General features: G+C 42.5%; 1 protein-coding gene across 1 annotated transcript in view; it reads left to right on the forward strand.

Annotated features, from left to right (window-relative positions):
* The window catches only part of LOC132331513 (glypican-5-like), a 369,094-nt gene that overhangs the window by 18,637 nt on the left and 331,201 nt on the right, over window positions 1-19,256 (forward strand). Inside the window, exon 2 of the mRNA XM_059854951.1 lies at window positions 5,429-5,590. Coding sequence (XP_059710934.1) covers window positions 5,429-5,590 — 162 coding nt within the window. The remainder of the gene's footprint in view (window positions 1-5,428; window positions 5,591-19,256) is intronic.

Genomic DNA, 19,256 nt, shown 5'->3' on the forward strand with positions numbered 1-19,256 from the left:
AAGCATCACATCTTTGTATTTGCAAACATTTTATTGCTTGCAGTGGGCCTGAGCTGTGGTGTAAGGCTGTGCACAGGGAGCTGAGCTCCCAGCTAGGTGAGGATGGCCACAGGGTTAGTTTCTTTACAGCAGTCTTGCAGGTGGAGGTGGTGATGGTTTTACACTGCTGGGGCACAGGAGCTGCATGAAAAAGGAACCTCACAAACTTGGGGCAGCCTTGGATTCCCTTTCCTTGATGTGGCTGTGCTGAAGTGGGCTCTGCTCATGCCCCAAGTCATTGCAGGGAGAGCCCTTGTTGGAAGTAGCTCCTTTTTCATTTGATTTGGCCTCCTCCCCAAATCAGTTTGTGTTTAATTGCTGAATTTTCCCCAAGCTGAGGCAGCAGCTATACCAGACAGATGAGGCTCAAGAAGGATGAAGTGTTGGCTCCTGTTCAGCTGGGCCAGACACAATGCAATGCACTTCTGGCACCTTTCTCTGTGTTACTGAGGCATAATCAGGCTTGGAGCCTTTGAAGATATTTGTACTACATTAACATTTTGGGCTTTGGACTAAAGTTTTGTTTGAAAATACTGTTGAAATGTTTGTCAAAATACAAAGGCAAAAGCTGTCAGAAGAAAGATTGCACTAAACTCTCCCTCTGATTGTGCTTGCTCAGGACTCTTCTCTGCACTGGAAATGAGAGAGGCTCAGCTTGTTTGAGAAAAATGAATCAGCCTGTCTTTGAAAATGTTGGTGCAGCTAGATCAGTTAGGGTGTGTTAAATTTGGCTTTCTGGTTTCAGAGTATGGCTTTTACAGTGTGTGCAGCATTTTAAAGACAGAACTGTTGAACTACATGGTCAGCTAACAAAATGGCTATATATTCAGCTTTTGGAAGAAGTTAATTTTGTTTGCTAAACAGGCCTCTCTGCTTTTGGGAAGTGATACTGATTCAGCTAGTTTTAATGGCCAGAGTCTTAGATTTTATTTGTACCAAAGCTCAAAATGAAGTCCCAGACTTTTTGATTCAAAAGAAAAAGTTCTCCAAGCAGCACACAACAGAATACTGCACAGCTGATTTTGATAGAGCTGGCCAGATGGATGTCAGGTGAGGATACATAGTTTTCTGTGCATTTAGCACCCAAAGTAATTTGTAATTGTGACAGGGAGTGTCTGAAGGTGATGCCTTTGGCATGTATTAATTGCTTTGGGTTGCACACTAGTTTTCAACAGGGATCACTGATGCATTCCAAAACACACATGCTTTACACTCAGGTAATTTTTTTTCCTGCACTTCTGAATGTGACTGTTTTTCAAAACGGAGCAAGATACTTTATCCTGTTTTTAATAATAACAGTAAGGGTTTAAAGTCTGTAGTTTTTCTCACTTTAAAAAATAAGCCAGGCCATAGTTTTAACCAGTACTCAAGGGAAAAAATTTTGAATGGAAAAATAATGTACATAATCAGTAGAGTAATCCTTACATCTGATCTGAAGCAGAAAATTAATTTGTTTTAGGAAGGCTATAATAAACCTTTTGGAATTGGAGCCCAGGCATGTAGAGTTGAAAGTGTTCTGCTCTGTCAGTAAGTTAATGCATAAGAACATGAAATAGAGAGGTGCCTTGGATGCAGGTGCTTTGCATCTGTGGCACAAAGTTATTCTAGCAGGGGGCTCCCATCATGTTCAGGGGCTGGAACACGTGGGAATAGAGAGCTGGGTTTGTTCAGTTGTAGGAAAATTAAGGTTAAGGGAGGCCATGCTGCTGTATGCTGTCTTTTGGGAGAGAACAGGGAAAGTGGAGTCAGCTTCTTCTAGGACATGGCTGTATCTTGACAAAAAAAAAACCAGATGTGAGTTGGAACATGGGAAATTATCTTCTGATAGAAACTTTAATTTTTTTTTTTTTTTTACCATGAGTGTAGTCAAGTACTGAAATGGGTTCTGAGTGGTTGTGGTATTGTTCATCTTTGTAGGTGCTTGAAACTTGAGTGGATGAAGCTTTCAGGCAGTTAGATCTGCTTCAAGGGGGAGGCTGAGGTAGAGGCTCCTCCCAAATTGCTAGCTAAGAAATGAGGGGCAGCTTGGGGAAAGCTGGTAAGCGAGTCCTCCTGGGGAATTAGCAGGGTGAAATCCTGAAATGATGCTGTTGGTAACTTTCAGGAACAGTGCTTTCTCGCTGGTGTATTGAAGGCTTTGTTCCTTAAAGAAGGGAGGAGGTTGCCCTTGGGGCTGGTGGCAGCACACTCCGGGGGAGCTCTGTCTCTGGGGGCTCAGCCTCTCAGCCACCCCTCTGTCCCTGCTCCTCCCCTCTTCCCACTGGAGAGGGTATTCTTCATCAAGATGAAAGAGATGAGATAAACTAAAATTAGTATCAGAGTTATTAGAGACATTAAGACCTTACTAATGAGTTCTAATTTAATCTCGGCACCCAGGCACGTATAGCAGTGAAACCTTTTATGAGGTTTCTATAATTGTGTTAAAAGTGATACCCTGAGGCTAATGCTGGAGCAAATGAAATTGCCAGGCTGTGTGCATGGCAGCACGGACCTGACAGTCCTGTGAGGAGGGTGGGGCTTGCTCTTTGCTGGGCCTTCAGTGCTCTGTGTTTTACATCAGGCTCCTGAACTGTCAGGGGCTTAGTGCTGTTTCTATTTAGGAGTGCCTTCTGTGTCATTTTGGCTCTGGACCAACAAATCCCAGTCCTCAGGCTCCTGGAGCATTCATCTGGGTGGGGAAACCCAGGAGTGCAGTTCCAGCTGAGCTATCAGTATCCTTAAAGCTTTCTGGAGGAGAAGCAGGTTCCTGTGCCTCAGTTCAGAGGGCAATGCCAGGGTCAGCTCTGCTAGCCAGGGGTTGCCTCCTAGCCAGGCCAGCATGGAGGCAGCACAGAGCTCCTGCCATTTCAAACCTTTCCTGATACAGGTCTGAGCTTTGCAAAGCCCTGTCAAACAAAACTGCAGAGGGCTGCTGTGGGAAACGACTGCTCACTTTTTAAAGTTTTATTAAACTTCAACAAAAACTGCAACAAACGACTAAATGAAAAATTACAGCACTGGGAGCCCCCTGTGACTGCTAACCACGTGGCTCATCTACAAAATGGATGTTCTACCTTTTATGTCTTTAGTCCCTCTTTAAGTTTGGTCAGTCAGCTCTTTCTGTGCCATCTGTTGGTGGAGATTCTTGACTGGAGGGCAGGTGTTGTTATGCTGCCCCTCCTGGGAACAAATCAGCCTCCTCTGAATGTCTTGACTACTAAGGCAAGGGGAGGAAAGGACTATGGAATGACATCTTACAATAACATTACTAGACATCTCCATATTCTTTATCTCTGAGAGCCAGCTATTACATTGCTTATCTCTAACAGAGCTGTAGGGAGAAATGCTCTGGGTGTCAGCCTCCCAGCCCTGCAGATGCTGAGTGACATCTCCAGCCCCTGTGCTCGGACACTCTTTGTGTATGACCGAGTTGCTCTTTCAATTTCACTGGTGCTTTGCTGGTGCTGGCTCAGAGCAGTGGTCCTTCCCTGTCCCCCAGTTCCTTATGACAGGACAAACATGTTCAGGGATCAGGGTGCCCATCCAAGTTAAAATTAGCCCATCCAAGGAGCTCATTCCAGCTGGGACCAGCGTGCCCAGCCGATGACGAGCGCAGCCCTCCTGCTGCTGCTCCTGGCAGGGCCTTCAGTGGGGCTTGGGGCTTCACACTGTCCTTGTTTCCCATTTTTGAGATTAGAATAAAGTGTGAAACAAATCCACCTCCAAAATGGTACCTGACTCAGCTCAGTCTGTGACAAATTTGATCTTTGCAAACTTGTATAAAAATGGAGTGAATTGAAATATTTTACTTTGGTTTTGACCCTCCTGACACAAATAAGAGTGGCTATAAACTGGAAGCAACATTTTCGAGTCAAATGAGATGTTTTAGCTAGCTTTTTTTTATTTTTTTTTATTGAAACTCCTCCCTGTGGGTTGGTCTCAGTGAGCTGCTGACCTGGAGCTGGCTCTGAGCAGAGCCTGGTCCTGGGGGTGCCTATTGCTTTCTCAGAGGGCATCCTCGTGTTTTTGATGCCTGTCAGTTATGCATTGCAGTGCATTAACCTGCAGGGCCAGGTGTGAGGGGCAGTGCAGGTGATGGTTCATTAATGTTTCCATCCCAAGGCCTGCTCTGGGTTCTCTGCCCTGGCCTGGGTGAGAAACCCTCAGGAGGAATTGAGGCTCTCTGGAGAACTGGGGTGGTTTTCATCCCTGGGTGCCCTCCAGCCCTGTTGGTGCTGTGTGGGGAGGGGGTGCCAGTGGTGTTTGCGGTGGTGGAAAACAGAGACCCCTTGGGCACAGGGAGGGGCAGTGTGGGGACACAGCAGCTCCAGTGAAATGGCCCATACAGCCAGTGGTGGGGTGGCAGTGGGGAGCTTGGCCACCTGTGTGCCACTGGTGTTCCTGGCAAAGGCTGTCTGCTTCCCAGAGCCTGAGGGATGGGATGGAGGGGGACCCTGTGCCCCCTTTCCCTCAGGGCCTCTGTTTCTGCCTTGAGGTGGAGGGAAGGAAGGGAAGGAAGCCCCTGACACACTGTCACTCTTAATGCTGTGTGACTTTGGGCTCTGCTATTTATGTGTGCCCCTGACTTTGGGTTTGCTTCCTTAACAGTCTCTTGGTTTTTTTCCTTCCCTCCTAAAAACGTGTATTTGTGGAGCTTCAGAAAATACTCGCCTGCAGTCCGTACCAGATCCTTTCTGGCACCTGCAAGTCCTCTGGTGTAGAACAAACAGACCCTGAGTGGGTCCATCACAACTCTGTGATGCAGGTTCCCTTACCAAGGATACTAAACTTACTGAAACACATACAAAGAGGGACTGATTTAAAAAAAAATTAAAAATTTTCTAGAAGAATGAAGTTTTTAATCAGCCTTCAACTTTCTCTGTAGTTGGAAGAGGAGTATGATTGCAGTGCCTTTAATTTTTTTATTTTTGTAAGCTGCCTAGGATCTCAGAGATTTTTTAAGAAGGTTCCCCTAGTGTAAGAGGTGAATAGGTGATTCCTTGAGGCACACCAGGGGTGAGTACTGGATCCTCATTTGAGGCAGGGTTATCGCTCACACGTTCCAGTTTTGATGCCTTTAGTGCAAGGTGTATGGTGGAAATATTGCCCCTTTTATGGTGCATCTTCATGACCATGATTCTGTTGTGCCCCTGACTGTGTACAGCTGACTTTTGTATCCAGTGTTCTTAACAGTCTAAAATAACTTATCAGCTGATAAGGTCATGTTACTCAAATGAAATCACCACAACTTTGTGTCCTTCTGACAACAGCTGAGCTTCACAGTGTCATTCCTTGTGGGTTTTGTCTTATTTCAAAATTTAAAATGGGGTGGTTCTGATGTTAAGATGCATTGCTTTTATGCTGTGAGTTCAGGGGTTTTCTAATTTTTGTTTTTTTTGTTTTCTTTAAGAGTCAGATTTACAGATCTGCCAACACAGAGCACCAACATGTTGCACCAAGAAGATGGAAGAAAGCTACCAGGCAGCTGTTCGGAGGGAGAGGGCTCAGAGCATCCAGGCCCTGAACTTTGAGCTGAAGTACATGATTGTTGGTCACATCACGGCTTTTCAAGGTAGGAAATTTGGAATGGCTCATAACAGTAGCCTCTGCAATCCAAAGGAAAGCTCTTATCTTTATTTTTCATTCCTCTTGCATTGTGTGCTCTTGTCACTGCCTTATGGTTTGCTTCCCAGTTCTTTGATGGTTGTGCTTTTGGGTAAAGGTGGTGGCACTTAATCTTGACTGCTATGTTAAGCATCTTCCTAAATCTAATTAGAAACAGATTTAAGGGGTTTCTGGGGTAAGTGTGGATTTTTAAAAGACATTTTTAAGTGTCTTTTCAGTGCTTGCTGGTCATGCTTTTTGATATTCTCCTGTGTTGCCAAACCATTTACAGGTGTAGAACATTAAATGAAGATGCATTTGTGTGTTGATGCTGAAAAATGAGTGCTCTAACTGATATGTCAAATGAGAATACAGCTCTTGCTTCATGACAAAATGCAAGAGAACCTTGCTCTAACAGACACATACCAGACTATTTAGTTCCTTCATGCAGGTGCTGATTGTACTGTTACAGGGAGGAAAATGCTTGGGGAGAACTCTGCACTGCAGTGTTGGGTGCTGCAGGCTTTTCTCTAGAAGGGCATTTAAACATAGGCTTGAACTTTAAACTTCTGGTAGCTGAGTGATTAAATCAGTCAGTGAGTGGTGAATCCAACTTACTGACCTCTGTGGGCCTAATTATGTGCTTAATTTTAACTCTGCTTTGCTGTGTTCAGTGCTGAGCACTTCCATGGAATGGGTTCTGAAACGAAGCCAGAAGTTATTAAAATACCAAGTGTTGAGGCCTGGGTGATTAAGATCTATTGTTAGAAGGCAGGTTTTATCAGCAGTATCTTTTTTTTGTCTGGTTTCTCCCATTTGAGTGAAAATACTATAAATAAAAGATGTGACTGACAGTTAATAAGAGACAGCATATTATCAAAAATTGACAATAAGTGATGGTGGATGACTGAAATAGACATGAAGGGGCAAGAGAAAAATTTTCTTCTTGTGTTTTTATATCATTCCTTTTTTACCCACAAGTGAGAAATTGCATTTTTGGTTTATTTTACAATTAATCTTCGAAAATGTTTGATATCCCCTTTCATTAAAAAATTGGCTTGGAGGGCACTTCAGAGGAGCACTGTAGTGAAAGAGTGCCTGTTGGCATTGTTAAATGCTGGTTATTCATTCAAGCAATCTTTCAGTATTATGAGGGAATAAAGGTAAGGTCAGAATAGATTAACCCAGCAGCCCCTTGGGGTCAAGCCAGAGGCTTTACTGGCCATTGCAGATGAAGCCTTTTGATGGAATGAAAGCAGTAGTTAGACATTTCACACAGTTTAAATTTACAAGCATTTTCTGGAAGTGGGTAAATAGGTTGTTTGTTGTGACTTGCTGTGGCTGGCCTTCTGTTTGCGTTAGGTGGGAACACTTGAAAAATGTAACTTTGCTGGCTTGCACTGGGAGCTGCTTTTGTCCTTTGGTTTTGTCCCAGGTGTCAGGGAAAAGCCTCTCTCTTTATCTTGTGCTGGATAAACATTCTGTTGCTAAGAGTGGTGCTGTGTGAGACATTTACTGAGAGAGAAGATCTTTGCATTGAATTAACTCTGTCCTTTTGGTCTGTTTTCACTTGTTGCTATTTTGAATGATAAAGTGAGTGTGCCAACAGCACATTTTACAGCCTGAGAAAAGGAAACTCTGATTTTTAGAAGCTTTCAGATGCTTTTTAGATTTCATGGCTTTTTTGCAGCAGGGAGAACTGACTCAGACTTACTGAAAAATAGCACTTTATTCATTTGTATGGAGTGGTGTTTACTTGTACAATTTTCATGCACAATTGACTTTTATATATACACATTTTTAGTTCTGTTAGTTTAGTCCAAGCAAAGCAGTAGTTAGCCTTGCTGCCTGCTTCTGAGGAAATCTAAGCTGCTTTTTATGCACTTGAAGCAGACAATACTGTTCATATTACACCAATGCTGATGAAATAATTTTCAAGATTACTGTGGTGTAAGAGATGGATTTTCAGTAGTCCATCACTGAGAACATAGTGGTGGCAGCTAAATTTCCTTGGGAAAAGAGACAGCTTTTTGGCAAGGGAGACACCCAAAGAAAATGTTGGTTTTTTTTTTTAAGTTATCATCTCTTTATATTCTTTCAAAAAATCAAAAGACAGTTCTGGGGACATTCAAGTGCCACAAGTATTAATAGTAAGGAGCTTTCTCAGGTGAGCAGGAGTTTTGATCTGAATTTGGTTAAATATTCCCTCTACACTGCCTTGGCACTGCAGCTGGCTGTGGGTATTTTGGACTTGAAGAGATACAGTTTGGGGTTTTCTCCTTGAAAGTGAAAATGTTATTTAAGTAGCTTTGTCCACAGCTGAAATAAGACAGTTTTCACAGGTGGATTTAGTTGTGCAAAATAATTAGTCTGTAAGACCTGATTAGAAATATCACAGCTGTGGGCAGGCTTGTTGTGTTTGGGCTAGTGCCCAATCCATTTATATGGACAACTTCAGCACTAAGGTTGTCCCACTGTTTTTCCCCTTTGAAGTTTCCAAGTGTTTTTGCTCCAACACTTCACTAAATCAAGCTGCTGTGTGGATGGGTTTTGCTTGCATGCCTGTCTCAGGTGCTCATAGCACTGATCTGAGTGGGAAGAGCCCCACTGGCACCAAGTGCAGTGAAAAATGCCCTCCCCATGAGAAGCAGGACAGAGGAATGGAAGAGCCAGCTGGGAGGCACAGCTGGGAGGCACAGCATCACAATCAGCTCCTGCAAAACCATAGAGTGACACAAAATCTGGGGGTCTGACAGGCTGAATGCAAGCAGGGCCCGTGGGAGGGTTTCATGGAAAGCTGGTGCATTTGCTTTCTCTTCATGATCTGCTCCATGGTGTAGCCTTGAGGTCATAGCCATGGTTTTGGTCCCTCCACAGATGTGTGACTGCTCCACATGGAATCATAGGCAAGGAGGAGTTAGAGCATGAGATGAGTGAGTGATCCAGGCTGTAATAGGAGCAGTGTAACAGAGGAGAGAGAGTGTGCCTGTTGTGATGATCCTCCCTGTCAGCCTCTGGCTCTCCACAGCTGGCTTTGTTGTGGGTGCATTTTGGAGCAGGTCACTTTGTGCCACCCAAAGATGTGCCTGCCTGTCTTTGCTCCTGTGGCTGCAGCCTGAAATCCCCAGCAGAACTATTTAAATGAATGATGAAAGAGGACACTTCCATTTTGTATCTCACTTTCCCCTGTGATAACCAGAAGATTCTCTTCTGAACTTACTGTTTCCTTTGTCACAGTGATTATTTTAGGCTTGCCTGTAAACAAAGTTATTATTTTAGATGGAAGTCTTTGTGGTGGTGGTACCTGTTATTTGGCAGAGTCATCCATCCCTGCTCCAATTTCCTCATGCAGTCCCTGCACCCCTTGGGGACACTTCCAAGTGTGGCAAGTGCTTCATTGTTAGTGGATTAGGAGCAGTGTGGGTGTGCAGGCTGAAAGTTGCTGTCAGAAGAGGTATGGATAGTCTGACTGGAAAGCTTTGTTGTGGTCAGACAGCAGAGAGAACCTGGCCTCCCTTTTCTGTGTCCTTTTTGGAGTGCTAACAGGTGCCACGTAAGGACCCACAGACAGCTTGGCTCTGCTCCTGTCATCGTGTGCTGAGGCTAATTTGAGGTAATGAGAATCCAAACACTGATAATTTATTTGTTCTGCTGATGGTCTCTGCACAGAGGCAGAACAAGATACTTTTAAACCTACATCACTTTTTAGTCACCAAATTAGCAGCTGTCAGAGATATGGTGAAAAACTTTGAGCTCAACAGTTTAAAAGAATTACTGTTCTCTGCACTTGTTTTTACAGTAGGCAATAGGAATTGTTCACTTAATCTCTGAAGAGAAAGCTTCCATGAACAAAGCTTGTTGGTCATAAAGCACTAATTTGTCTTACGTTTCTGAAATAACATTCATTTGACCTTGAGGGTCAGGTGCTGGGACCAGTTCCAGTGTTCTCCCAGCTGTGGGAGGGAGGATGAGCTTTGGAGCTCTGTTCTTCTCACCCCTAGCCCACGGGATTTGGCAAAGCTGTCCTCACCTTCTGCTTTCAACAGAAGGGGAAGGTGCTGGTTGGGAAAGCACCTTGCTGCAGTTTCTAACAGCTGCAGGTGCCCTGACATTGCAGTGCATGCACATTGGTTTGCCCTGGTCCATCTGATCCAAGCAGGAAACTTGGGAAGGACATGAATGACAGAAAGGGAAGCTTGTTGTGGCAGTCCAGGACTTCTGGTTGTCAGTAAAATGCCTGAAAGTTAATGCCTTGTTTATCCATAAAGTCCTAAAGCACAAAGATTTTCCTCTGAAGCCCCCATGGGGAATGGGGATGACTGGATGGTTTCAGGGAATCTTGGGATGGATAACACCAGTGGGCCCATTAATCAACTGATCTGAACTCTCCCAGAAAGGAATAATACACTGCACTCGGGGCTGTGTGGAGTCAGAGACATTTTCTGTTTTCATTTGGCTCTATTGCAGTGTTCCTGATACTTATTTTTACTGAATTCAGGAATATCAGCTTGAAATAGGGGTGTCTGGTTGATGGTGTTGAAGTGCAATGACATTTACAAAACAAAGACTTGGCTGTAGAAGTGCACTCTGGTTTGAAGTAAATTACTGCATGAAGTGTAGCCACAATGCTGAGATGGATGCAGTCCAAAATCGATGAGCTGTTTAAAAAAAAGCCAACCATCACCAGCAGAAACCTGCCAAAGCTCACCACCAGTGCTTCTGGTTCCTGTTATTTACTGCTGGATTATAGAAAAGCAGAAGTGTTGTTTTCTAAGTAGGTTTTTGTCCTCCTGTACTGCTTGGTCATTTACTCAGACAAGTTGTTCCCCACCCCTTCCCACTTGTGTTGTGCTCTGCTGATCTTTGGGCTGGAAGTTACAGTCTCACAGCAGGGAGCTCTGCAGGCTTTCATTAATAAGGCACAAAATTTCCAGTGACAAAATACCACCCCAACCTATGAAGAAGAAGGTAAAGAAGAAGGACCAGTCTCTGCCCTAAGACCTCCATCTTGATTTATAGTTATTACTGTATTCTAAAACCCCAAACTCTGAGTTTTCCACCCTGTGATATCACACACTTCTATTTGAATTACACACCCGTAATCTCTGTTCTGTCATTCCATTTTGGAAGCCTTCTCCACAGCCTCAGGTCAAATGCAGTGTTCTCCTGGGATTCAGTCTGTCAGCACAGAAAGTCTGAAATTCTCAGCATCCAGAATTCCAACAGGCCAGGATGCAGAATTTGGTTTTGGCTCTAGGCAAAAATGATGTACACCAGAGGGAGTGTCTCTGCTGGAGTGTTCCTGTTCCCCTCCTGCTGCAGGGCCCCAGTGGGTCTGTGTTCTGCATCAGGAGAGGGAGCTGGGGCTGTGCACGCATGCAAGGCTGCAATATCCCTTCCCAGTGTGAGCTGCCTGCTGCTGGAGCACTGCTGCCTGCCTTTGAGGCTGCAGCTGCAGCAGCCTGAGTTCATCCCAGTGACCAAACCAGGCTCAGCTCAGCTGCTGCTGGTCCTTGCTGAAATGCAAGCACAGCACTGCACTGGGTACTCTTGACAGACTTCAGGCACTTGTGGAGTACCTCAGTGTGGGTGTGTTGGTGCTGCAGACAGGTCAAGGGAGGAACAGGGAAGGGAAGATGTCTTTCCTGAAGAGGAACATCATACAACACAGGATCCCTCTGAAAAAGTATTTGCTAGAGACCTTGGAGAGGAAGGAATTTTGTCTTACTGTAGTCTCCTGAGGTATTTGCTGCAGAAGTGAGGGATGCTCCTCTTGTCCTTGATCTTGGCATGGTTGGGCTGTTTTGCCCTAAATGAGGGCATGGGCAGTTAATGAACAGGGAAATCTATCAGAAATATGAACATGCTTTCCTATTTCCCTGGAAATTGATAATCCAGAGCTTGCCAAGTCTAGGCCAAGATGTACCAATAACCCAGTGGTGTGATTATCCATTGTTGGGCTCACTGTCCCTTGATTCCCTTCTCCCCAGGTTATCTTTTGGTGGCCACAGCAGAATTGGCAATGTTGACTATGTGCTGATGCTGTTTAATTGTGCTTCAGGTCTCCTGCTTTAAACACACTGCCTCCTTGTTCCATGGTGTCCATTGATCCTGAAATTTTACCATTACAAATCTATTATTTGATTTGATTTATATTATGATTTTATCTTCTATGTGCCATGTATGGTTTTAAAGCCCAGGGCTTTGCTAAGATTTCAGTCTTTGCATGTGGGCTGATGGAAGGGGGTGTTAAATTCTCTCCTGTAATTGTCCTTCTCTTAGCAAACTAAAAGGTTTGCAATGTGCTCTTCCCTAATGCTCTCACCTTTTATCTCCTGAATGTGCAAAATTAAAAGGAAATCTTGGTGGGGGCCAGGGACTGTGAGTAAATATTAACATTACATTGTGAATGGAGATTATTGAACTTACTCTGCAGCTCATGTGTTCTGTCTCCAAACTTTCTGAATGGTGTGAGGTGTATTTTCTTTTTGGCTGAGAGACTGCCTGTGGTGCTTTGGAATAATACCTTTTCAGAAGTTGTGTGTACATTTTTGTCAGGATTCTGGATTCAGATTGATGCTTGAATGCTGTACATTACTGAAAGAATTAATATGTTTCTTACTTGGTGTCTTGTATTGTTCCATTTTTCATAGAAATTGAAATAGGTGTGATCTACTATCCATGAATAGTTTAAGAAATTTACTTTATTTCTGTGTACAAGTTGAACATTAAATAGGGAAAAACCCCAAATAAAACCTTTAAGTAAAACCTACCTTTAAAATTTTCCTGTAGTGCCTACTGAACATAAAATGAGCTTGTGCAGAAGTTAATTCCAGTCTCTCATGTCCTCTAAGAATGTGTGCCTCCAGATTCTTCCCATACTGTTTCATTTCCCAGAGGGTACATTACAAAAAGCAAGTATCTGATGGGTTTTGTGTGTTTGTTTTTTCAAGGTTATTTAAATTGTACTGAAAAGATCATTTCCCTAATCCAACTACGGATCCCATTCTGTGTTTCCTTGATAGTGCTCCCCTCCTGCAGCTAAAGTACAGCTTTCCTCCTGTATTTTCCACTGTAACCCATGCTGCTGGTCACCTGGGATCTAAATGTCAGCTACTGTCACAGGCCAGTAATTCCAGCCTTTTCTCCCAGTATAAAAATTCAAAGGGGAACAATTTTGGCTTTTCCTGTGCTCCCTTTCGTGTCAGACATGTGTGAGCTGTAAAGATTCTCTGTGTCTTCACTGCCAGGTTTATCCACCTGTGATGCTGGTGTTTTATCAGCATCTCTGGCTCCTATGGAATGTAAATACCTGTTGGTCTTGGTAATTTCTGTGTGTTTCTGATTGCATTAATGTATCCCTTGGCTGCTGCTTGTCATTTGGGCAGCTTGTTAGCAAGAAGAAATCACAAGTCTTTAAAAGAACACAGGAAAGATCAGAGGAATAATGGAGGAAATAAGAAAATTCTGATGACTTTATGCTTTCAAATCAAGTGGAAAAATAAATGAAAACCTAGAAAGGATGCTTAATTCCAGCTGTGTGATAATGTTTACAGGAGTCTTAGGATGAGGGAAGAGATGAGAAAGTTGACTCTATGTTTTAGAAGGCTGATTTATTATTTTATGATATATATTATGTTAAAACTATACTAAAAGAATAGAAGGAAGGATTTTGTCAGAAAGCTAGCTAAGAATAAAAAAAAATGAATAACAAAGGCTTGTCTCTGACCGAGACAGTCTGGACAGCTGGACTGGGATTGGCCATTAATTAGAAACAACCAGATGAGACCAATCACAGATCCACCTGTTACATTCCAGAGCAGCAGATAAGAATTTACAGTTTGTTCCTGAGGCCTCTCAGCAACTCAAAAAGAAACAATCCTAAAGAAAGGATTTTTCATAGAACATGTCGGTGACACAGCTGTAGAATGGAAGTCACTGTCCTGCAAACCAAGTTCAGTAATGATCACATCCACATAAGTCTTTATAGGGTAACTACAGCTGGTGATTGTATTGTTAATAGTGGATTTCTCCTTAAACATAGGAAAACCCTCCATTAAATCTTTCCTGTTCCCCTGCAATGACCTTTTATGCAGTGGCAATCAGCAGTCACCCTTGGCAGTGGCCAGCCCTGTGAGCAGCTCACTGTTACAGCAGGTCCTGAGTGCAGCTTTGCTGTGTGAAATGCTGCAGTTCTTCCTGAGGAGTGCACGTGCAGAGCTGTGGATAGCTGGAGAATATTGCCAGAAGCTTACACTGGAAATCATTACATACTTATCAGTATTGAAGTTTTTGGCTGGTTACTGGGATTGCAGTGCTTTGACTGCTAAGCAAAAGTGCTGTATTGTTTAGATATCTTAGTAGCATTCAATTTATTAAATACAGATTTGATGGAACTCTTTGGCCTGAGGCTTTGAAAGGACAGGATGATTCCATGTGAGGTGGTGAGAGAAATAAACATTAAATACATTTAAAAGGAAACAGCAAATCATCCAGATAAGATATCATCCATTTAGCCTTGATAATCATCGTGTATACTTTCTTCCTGAGCTTGTCTGCCTGTGGCTGCCATTTGATGCCTAGAATGTCAGCAATTTGGGGCAGGGACAGTCTCCTCATCATCTATTTATAACTGCTTTTCAGGCAATGTTCTTGCTTGCCAATGTGGGTAAGGTATCTTGGTGCTACAGCAAGAAATCTAATGAACATACACACACACACACACATATCTATCATGTGATTGTGTATTTGGTTATCTTCCATCCCTGTCCATATTTCACCTGTTGGTGTTTGTATTTGTCTTTTTCTTCCTCTTTGTTCTCTCCAGTGCCTTGCCAGGCTGTTGATTGTATTTTCAGAGTAGGAAATCATGATGGTACTGTAGCCCAACAAACTAATGAGGTGTTAGTTGAGATAGGAAACACAAAGCTGGCTGGAGAAAAGTGTTCATTCATTAAAAAAAAAAAGAAAACCAAAAAGCCTGCAAAAGCAAAGTGAGCAAATGAATCTGAGGGCTTGGCTACCTGGTATCTCCTTTATTGTCCTTTCTTCTGGAGTTGCACACCTAGTTGTGAAATTTCTGTCGTCTCCTTTCTGTGCTCTAGAAGGGGAGTGGTTTTCTCCCTGTATTTCCCTTTTGTTCTCACATGGTGTTTCCATCAGGAAATTCCCATCATGACTGCCCAGTCTGATTTCATCCAGTCCCTCAGCCCAGGGGCTCTGCTGCTGGCTGTGGGAGTGCTTCAGGAAATCTAAAATCTTACTGTTACCCCTGCAAGCAAGGCTCAAGTTCTTGCTTGCCAAAGCCAGGCTGACATTTTGAAAAAGAAGTGGGTGAAGACCTGAGAAAGAATGTGTTCTGACAATTTTCTGAATAGGAGTGTAAGTGTATGAAGATCCTGCACAAAGGATTTATTTTTTATTTTTTACTTTTATTTTTAAGGGGTTTTTGGAATGAAAAGACCATTGACTGTCAGTTTGGGGGTATTTCAATGATAATTCAGCTTTTTATTACACATCCTTCTCTCCCAAAGTTGTTAAAAATTCCTTTTGTTGTTTTATTAGCCCTTTTCTTGTGAATTTGAAAACAGGAGAGGCATTTTCTTAGGCCATTTCTGGATCCAAAATTGTAGATGTTTTTTGAGCAAGAGTATTGGTACTGCAATGCTGTTCATGTTGGGCCCTTCAATAAAAATATGAGTAAAAACCTTATAGACAGCTGGGTGCAAAAGGACTAATTTACTGGAAATTCTTCATTTTCACCATTGCATTTTCAGACTTAAGAAAATTACTGGGACTGCAGGGTTAAGAGAGCAGATTCACAAAGCAAGTATGTTCAGGGGAGCACAGGAAGTAGAAATGGATTCTGGTCTCAGCTTGGTGCCCCAGTGATGGTGGCATTTCAGTTTGCAGTGTGCCAACTGTAGACTCAGTGGATCAATATTGTACTCAGAAAATTAATTTTTTTTTTAGGTTTACATCTGCACTGCCAGTGGGTTGTTTTTTTTTTTTTTTTTTCTTGCCTTGGTTTAGAAGGCAGAGGTAGAATGACTTAGATTATTTTGGGGTTTTTAGCCAAGTTAATGAATCTGTTATGCAGATGTAATCTTTTTCTGCTTTTAGAGTAATTTGAATGTATACCTTTTAGTAATGCTGTGTAACATAATGCACTACTGATCTAAACTGTTAGGTGTGTCTAGTTGTAAAAAAAAAAAAGAATAAAGTTTTCTTTCCACACAGTTACTGGCAGAAAGTGACTCATTGCTGTTGTGGAGTATTTTATTGATGGGTTGGGGCTCACACAGAGCCCTAAGTCCCTGTGACAGTGCTGGGAAGATCACAGTTCCTGTAACACAAGAGGCAGGAGCACAGACAGATGGAGGGTGTGCAAAACCAACAGAGTGGTGTTTTTCAGTGTAAGAGAGACTGTTCTGAGTCATGCTGGGATTTTTAGGTCAGATGTCATGTTGGATCTTAGCTCACAATTTCCTTGATACTCTGGAGTGTCGTGGCTTCCATGATCACCCACCAGCTGAGAGCTTTGGGGTTGGCAGGCTTGGAGGAGACTTCAGTTTAAAAAGAGATGTACTTGATTTTAAATGAGCTTATTCATGTGCTTACTTCAGACAGAACACGTTCAAAACTTTTTAGAATTGTAGCAGACTCTGGAGGTAAGGAAGCTAATCCTGCTGGTGTGGTTTTTTTGGTGATTGTGTCTTTTTTGTGATTATTTTTTGTGATTGCCCAGTGGCAGGAGTGTCAGAGGTGCTTTGGAGCAGCACTTGGAGCAGCCCTGTGTACACCAGTGTGGGCAGAGTGGCATTTTTAAGGAAATGCCAGCATATCCAAGTAGCTGCTGTGCTCCAGCCATGTAGAGGTGTCTGCTCAAATCCAGGGTACATGAACACAATTCTCACTAAAACTGACTTTTCCATCTGATTTTTACTGGACATGGCTTTCCTTCTGTCCTCAGAAATATCACTGAAGTGGCACAGACAGCATAACAGATTTGAAGTTAATTGAAGGAATCAAGTGGATTCCTAGTCCTGTGCCTTTTTCACGGACACCTCTTTGGATCACATTTCTCCACTTTGGGCTGTGCAGATGGAGTGGAAATATTTTGGAAGCTGCTGTTGGATTGTGCCAGAAAATATGGCCTAATCTCTCTGGAATACCTTCCTTCTGTTTCTACCTGAGCAGACTGCTCTAAGGAAAAGTTTTGACATGTGGCAAAGAGCTGATTTTTATGTTTTCCTGTGGACTAGAAGTCAAAAATCAGGGCTATTTCTGCATCTGACTTAGCAGGAAATGATCCAGATGCCACTGATATATGTGTGCCTTTTGTTTGCTGTTTTCCTGAAAGTTAGAGTTTCCTTAATGAAGTATTGAATCTCTTAATTGTCACCAGCCTGACAGAAAGCTCAAGACATTTTCTCTACACTCACATTTGGGGATTAGGAAGATTTGTGTTATAAATAAAATGTGCTGCATTATTTCCTATCCATTTCAGTGGGGAGAATGATTGATGCTGCTTCCTAGCAGCTTCCCATTGAAATTGAAACTTAAAATTTTAAGTTTTATTTCTTTACATTATCAGTAAGAAAAAAAGGAAAAAAGTATTCTAAAATACTTAATTTAATTCTTACTACTTTTTTTGAAATTAGTATTAATAAAATTTACTTTATACCCTTTCAAAATTTTAAACCTATTTTACCTTTCTCCTAATCCTATCTCACAACATAAAATAAATACATTAATAATTAACCAACACTGAAGCCCGCCACACTCATCAACACATTCATTTAAAAAATCTCAAAATTAAAAAAAAAATCTAAAATTAACAAACTAAACCACTCCACCCTCTCCCTGTTCTTCAGACTTGGTATGGAGGAGCTCTGGGCTTTGGAGTGACTCTGAGTGAAAGCAGTGTAAGAATAGGACTTGGAAGTAAGGAATTTGTGGGTCCTGTCTTCCCTGCACACTCCCAGATCCTTCCCTCAGTCCTACAGGCCTATTCATAACAATTAAAGGGTGTTTTTTCTCAGATGTGAGAGGATTCAACAGTTTTGTCCTGCTGAAAATAACTTCTTCTGCTCTGAGTCTTTTCAGTGGAAAGAGAAAGGCTTGAGATTGGCTCTCTTCATTTTCCTGTATTGAGACTTGTGTCTTTGTACCATGCTAAAATTAAATGTTTTACATTTGGAAGGTAAATATTGATGCAAACCTTCATGGATTCTTAGCAGAAAGAAGAGCTTTAATAGTTCTTACCCTTTTTGCCACGACTGTTTTGCAGTTGCGTAACTTTTTTTTCTGATTTGTGCTGTCAAAGGCTTGTGAGAGCTTCCTTCAGCCTTTCTTAGATTGCTGTGGGAAGGAGGTATTTCTGTAGGGGATATAGTGATTTCTTTACTCTTTCTGTTATTGCCTTGGTTGGGTTTCATAGCATTTATTGTGAACAGAAGGCTGTGGGCAGGAGTAGATGCTTTTCATAACAATCTACTGTATGTCTCTGCTACCAGTATTTTAGAGATGCACATGTGGAAACATGGAACTTCTAGTTCTCTTTCTGACCCTTTTAGCTGTGTTCTGAGAAGGCTTCTTGGCAGTATCTGCATTTTCCATGCATGAGCAGGGATTGCTGGAATGTTTGCAGCCCCGTGCCCCACTGGCACCTTGTGCAGAGCTCACTGCTCTGGGAACCTCTCCTCATTCCTTCTCCCCATGAGCAGGCTCAGCTTGCCCCAGTCTAGCTGCAGAGTCCTGTTCCACCCAAGAACAGTGCTCCTGCAGCTGGGCAGGCAGTAATTTTGGGTGGGTAAATAGCATCCTGAGAAATAACAGCTGACAAGCAGACAGAAAGCAGTTCTCTAAGCTAGAATGTCTTTTCTACATGCATTTAATCACTTCCTCATGTGTGATATCCTCCTTTTCTCTCTCAGTAGTTTTGGGCCAGGTGGTTGTGTGACAGTCCTAACAGAAAATATGGCCTAATCTCTCTGGAATACCTTCCTTCTGTTTCTACCTGTGCAGACTGCTCTAAGGAAAAGTTTTGACATATGGCAAAGAGCTGATTTTTATGTTTTCCCGTGGACTAGAAGTCAAAAATCAGGGCTATTTCTGCATCTGACTTAGCAGGAAATGATCCAGATGCCACTCATATAGGTGTGCAGTTAACATTAAATATGAGAAATTTTTCTATTTTAAAATCACAGAGATGTGTGGCTCTCTGAAATGCTCTTACACACTGCTAAATCTGAAGCACTTTTTTTTGCAGAGTGAATGGGGTGAAAAGAGGCTGTTGGGGTTTGGCAGGACTCACCTCCTGTAGCACATTGCATCCTTCCTTCTTCACTAAACTTGGCAGAAGAGGGGCACGTGGTAGTTGGAAACATGAGGTATAAAATACTGGAACACTGCAGACAAAATAATGGCACACAGAATGGGGAGTAGGTCTAAAGGTACAAATATAAACATCTCAATTTTATTTTTTTAATGCTTTAAACTTCATACTCCAGAAATACTAACGTCTTCAAGTATAGTCAGCTGGGAAAAAATGGTCAGAAAATGTGAAAGCCACCAAATTTACTGCCAAAGAAGTTAATGGTTTGGGGGCATTAGCAAATGAATGTGAAATT

This window comes from Haemorhous mexicanus, chromosome 10 (genome assembly GCF_027477595.1).
Source record: "Haemorhous mexicanus isolate bHaeMex1 chromosome 10, bHaeMex1.pri, whole genome shotgun sequence".
Lineage (NCBI taxonomy): Eukaryota > Metazoa > Chordata > Aves > Passeriformes > Fringillidae > Haemorhous > Haemorhous mexicanus.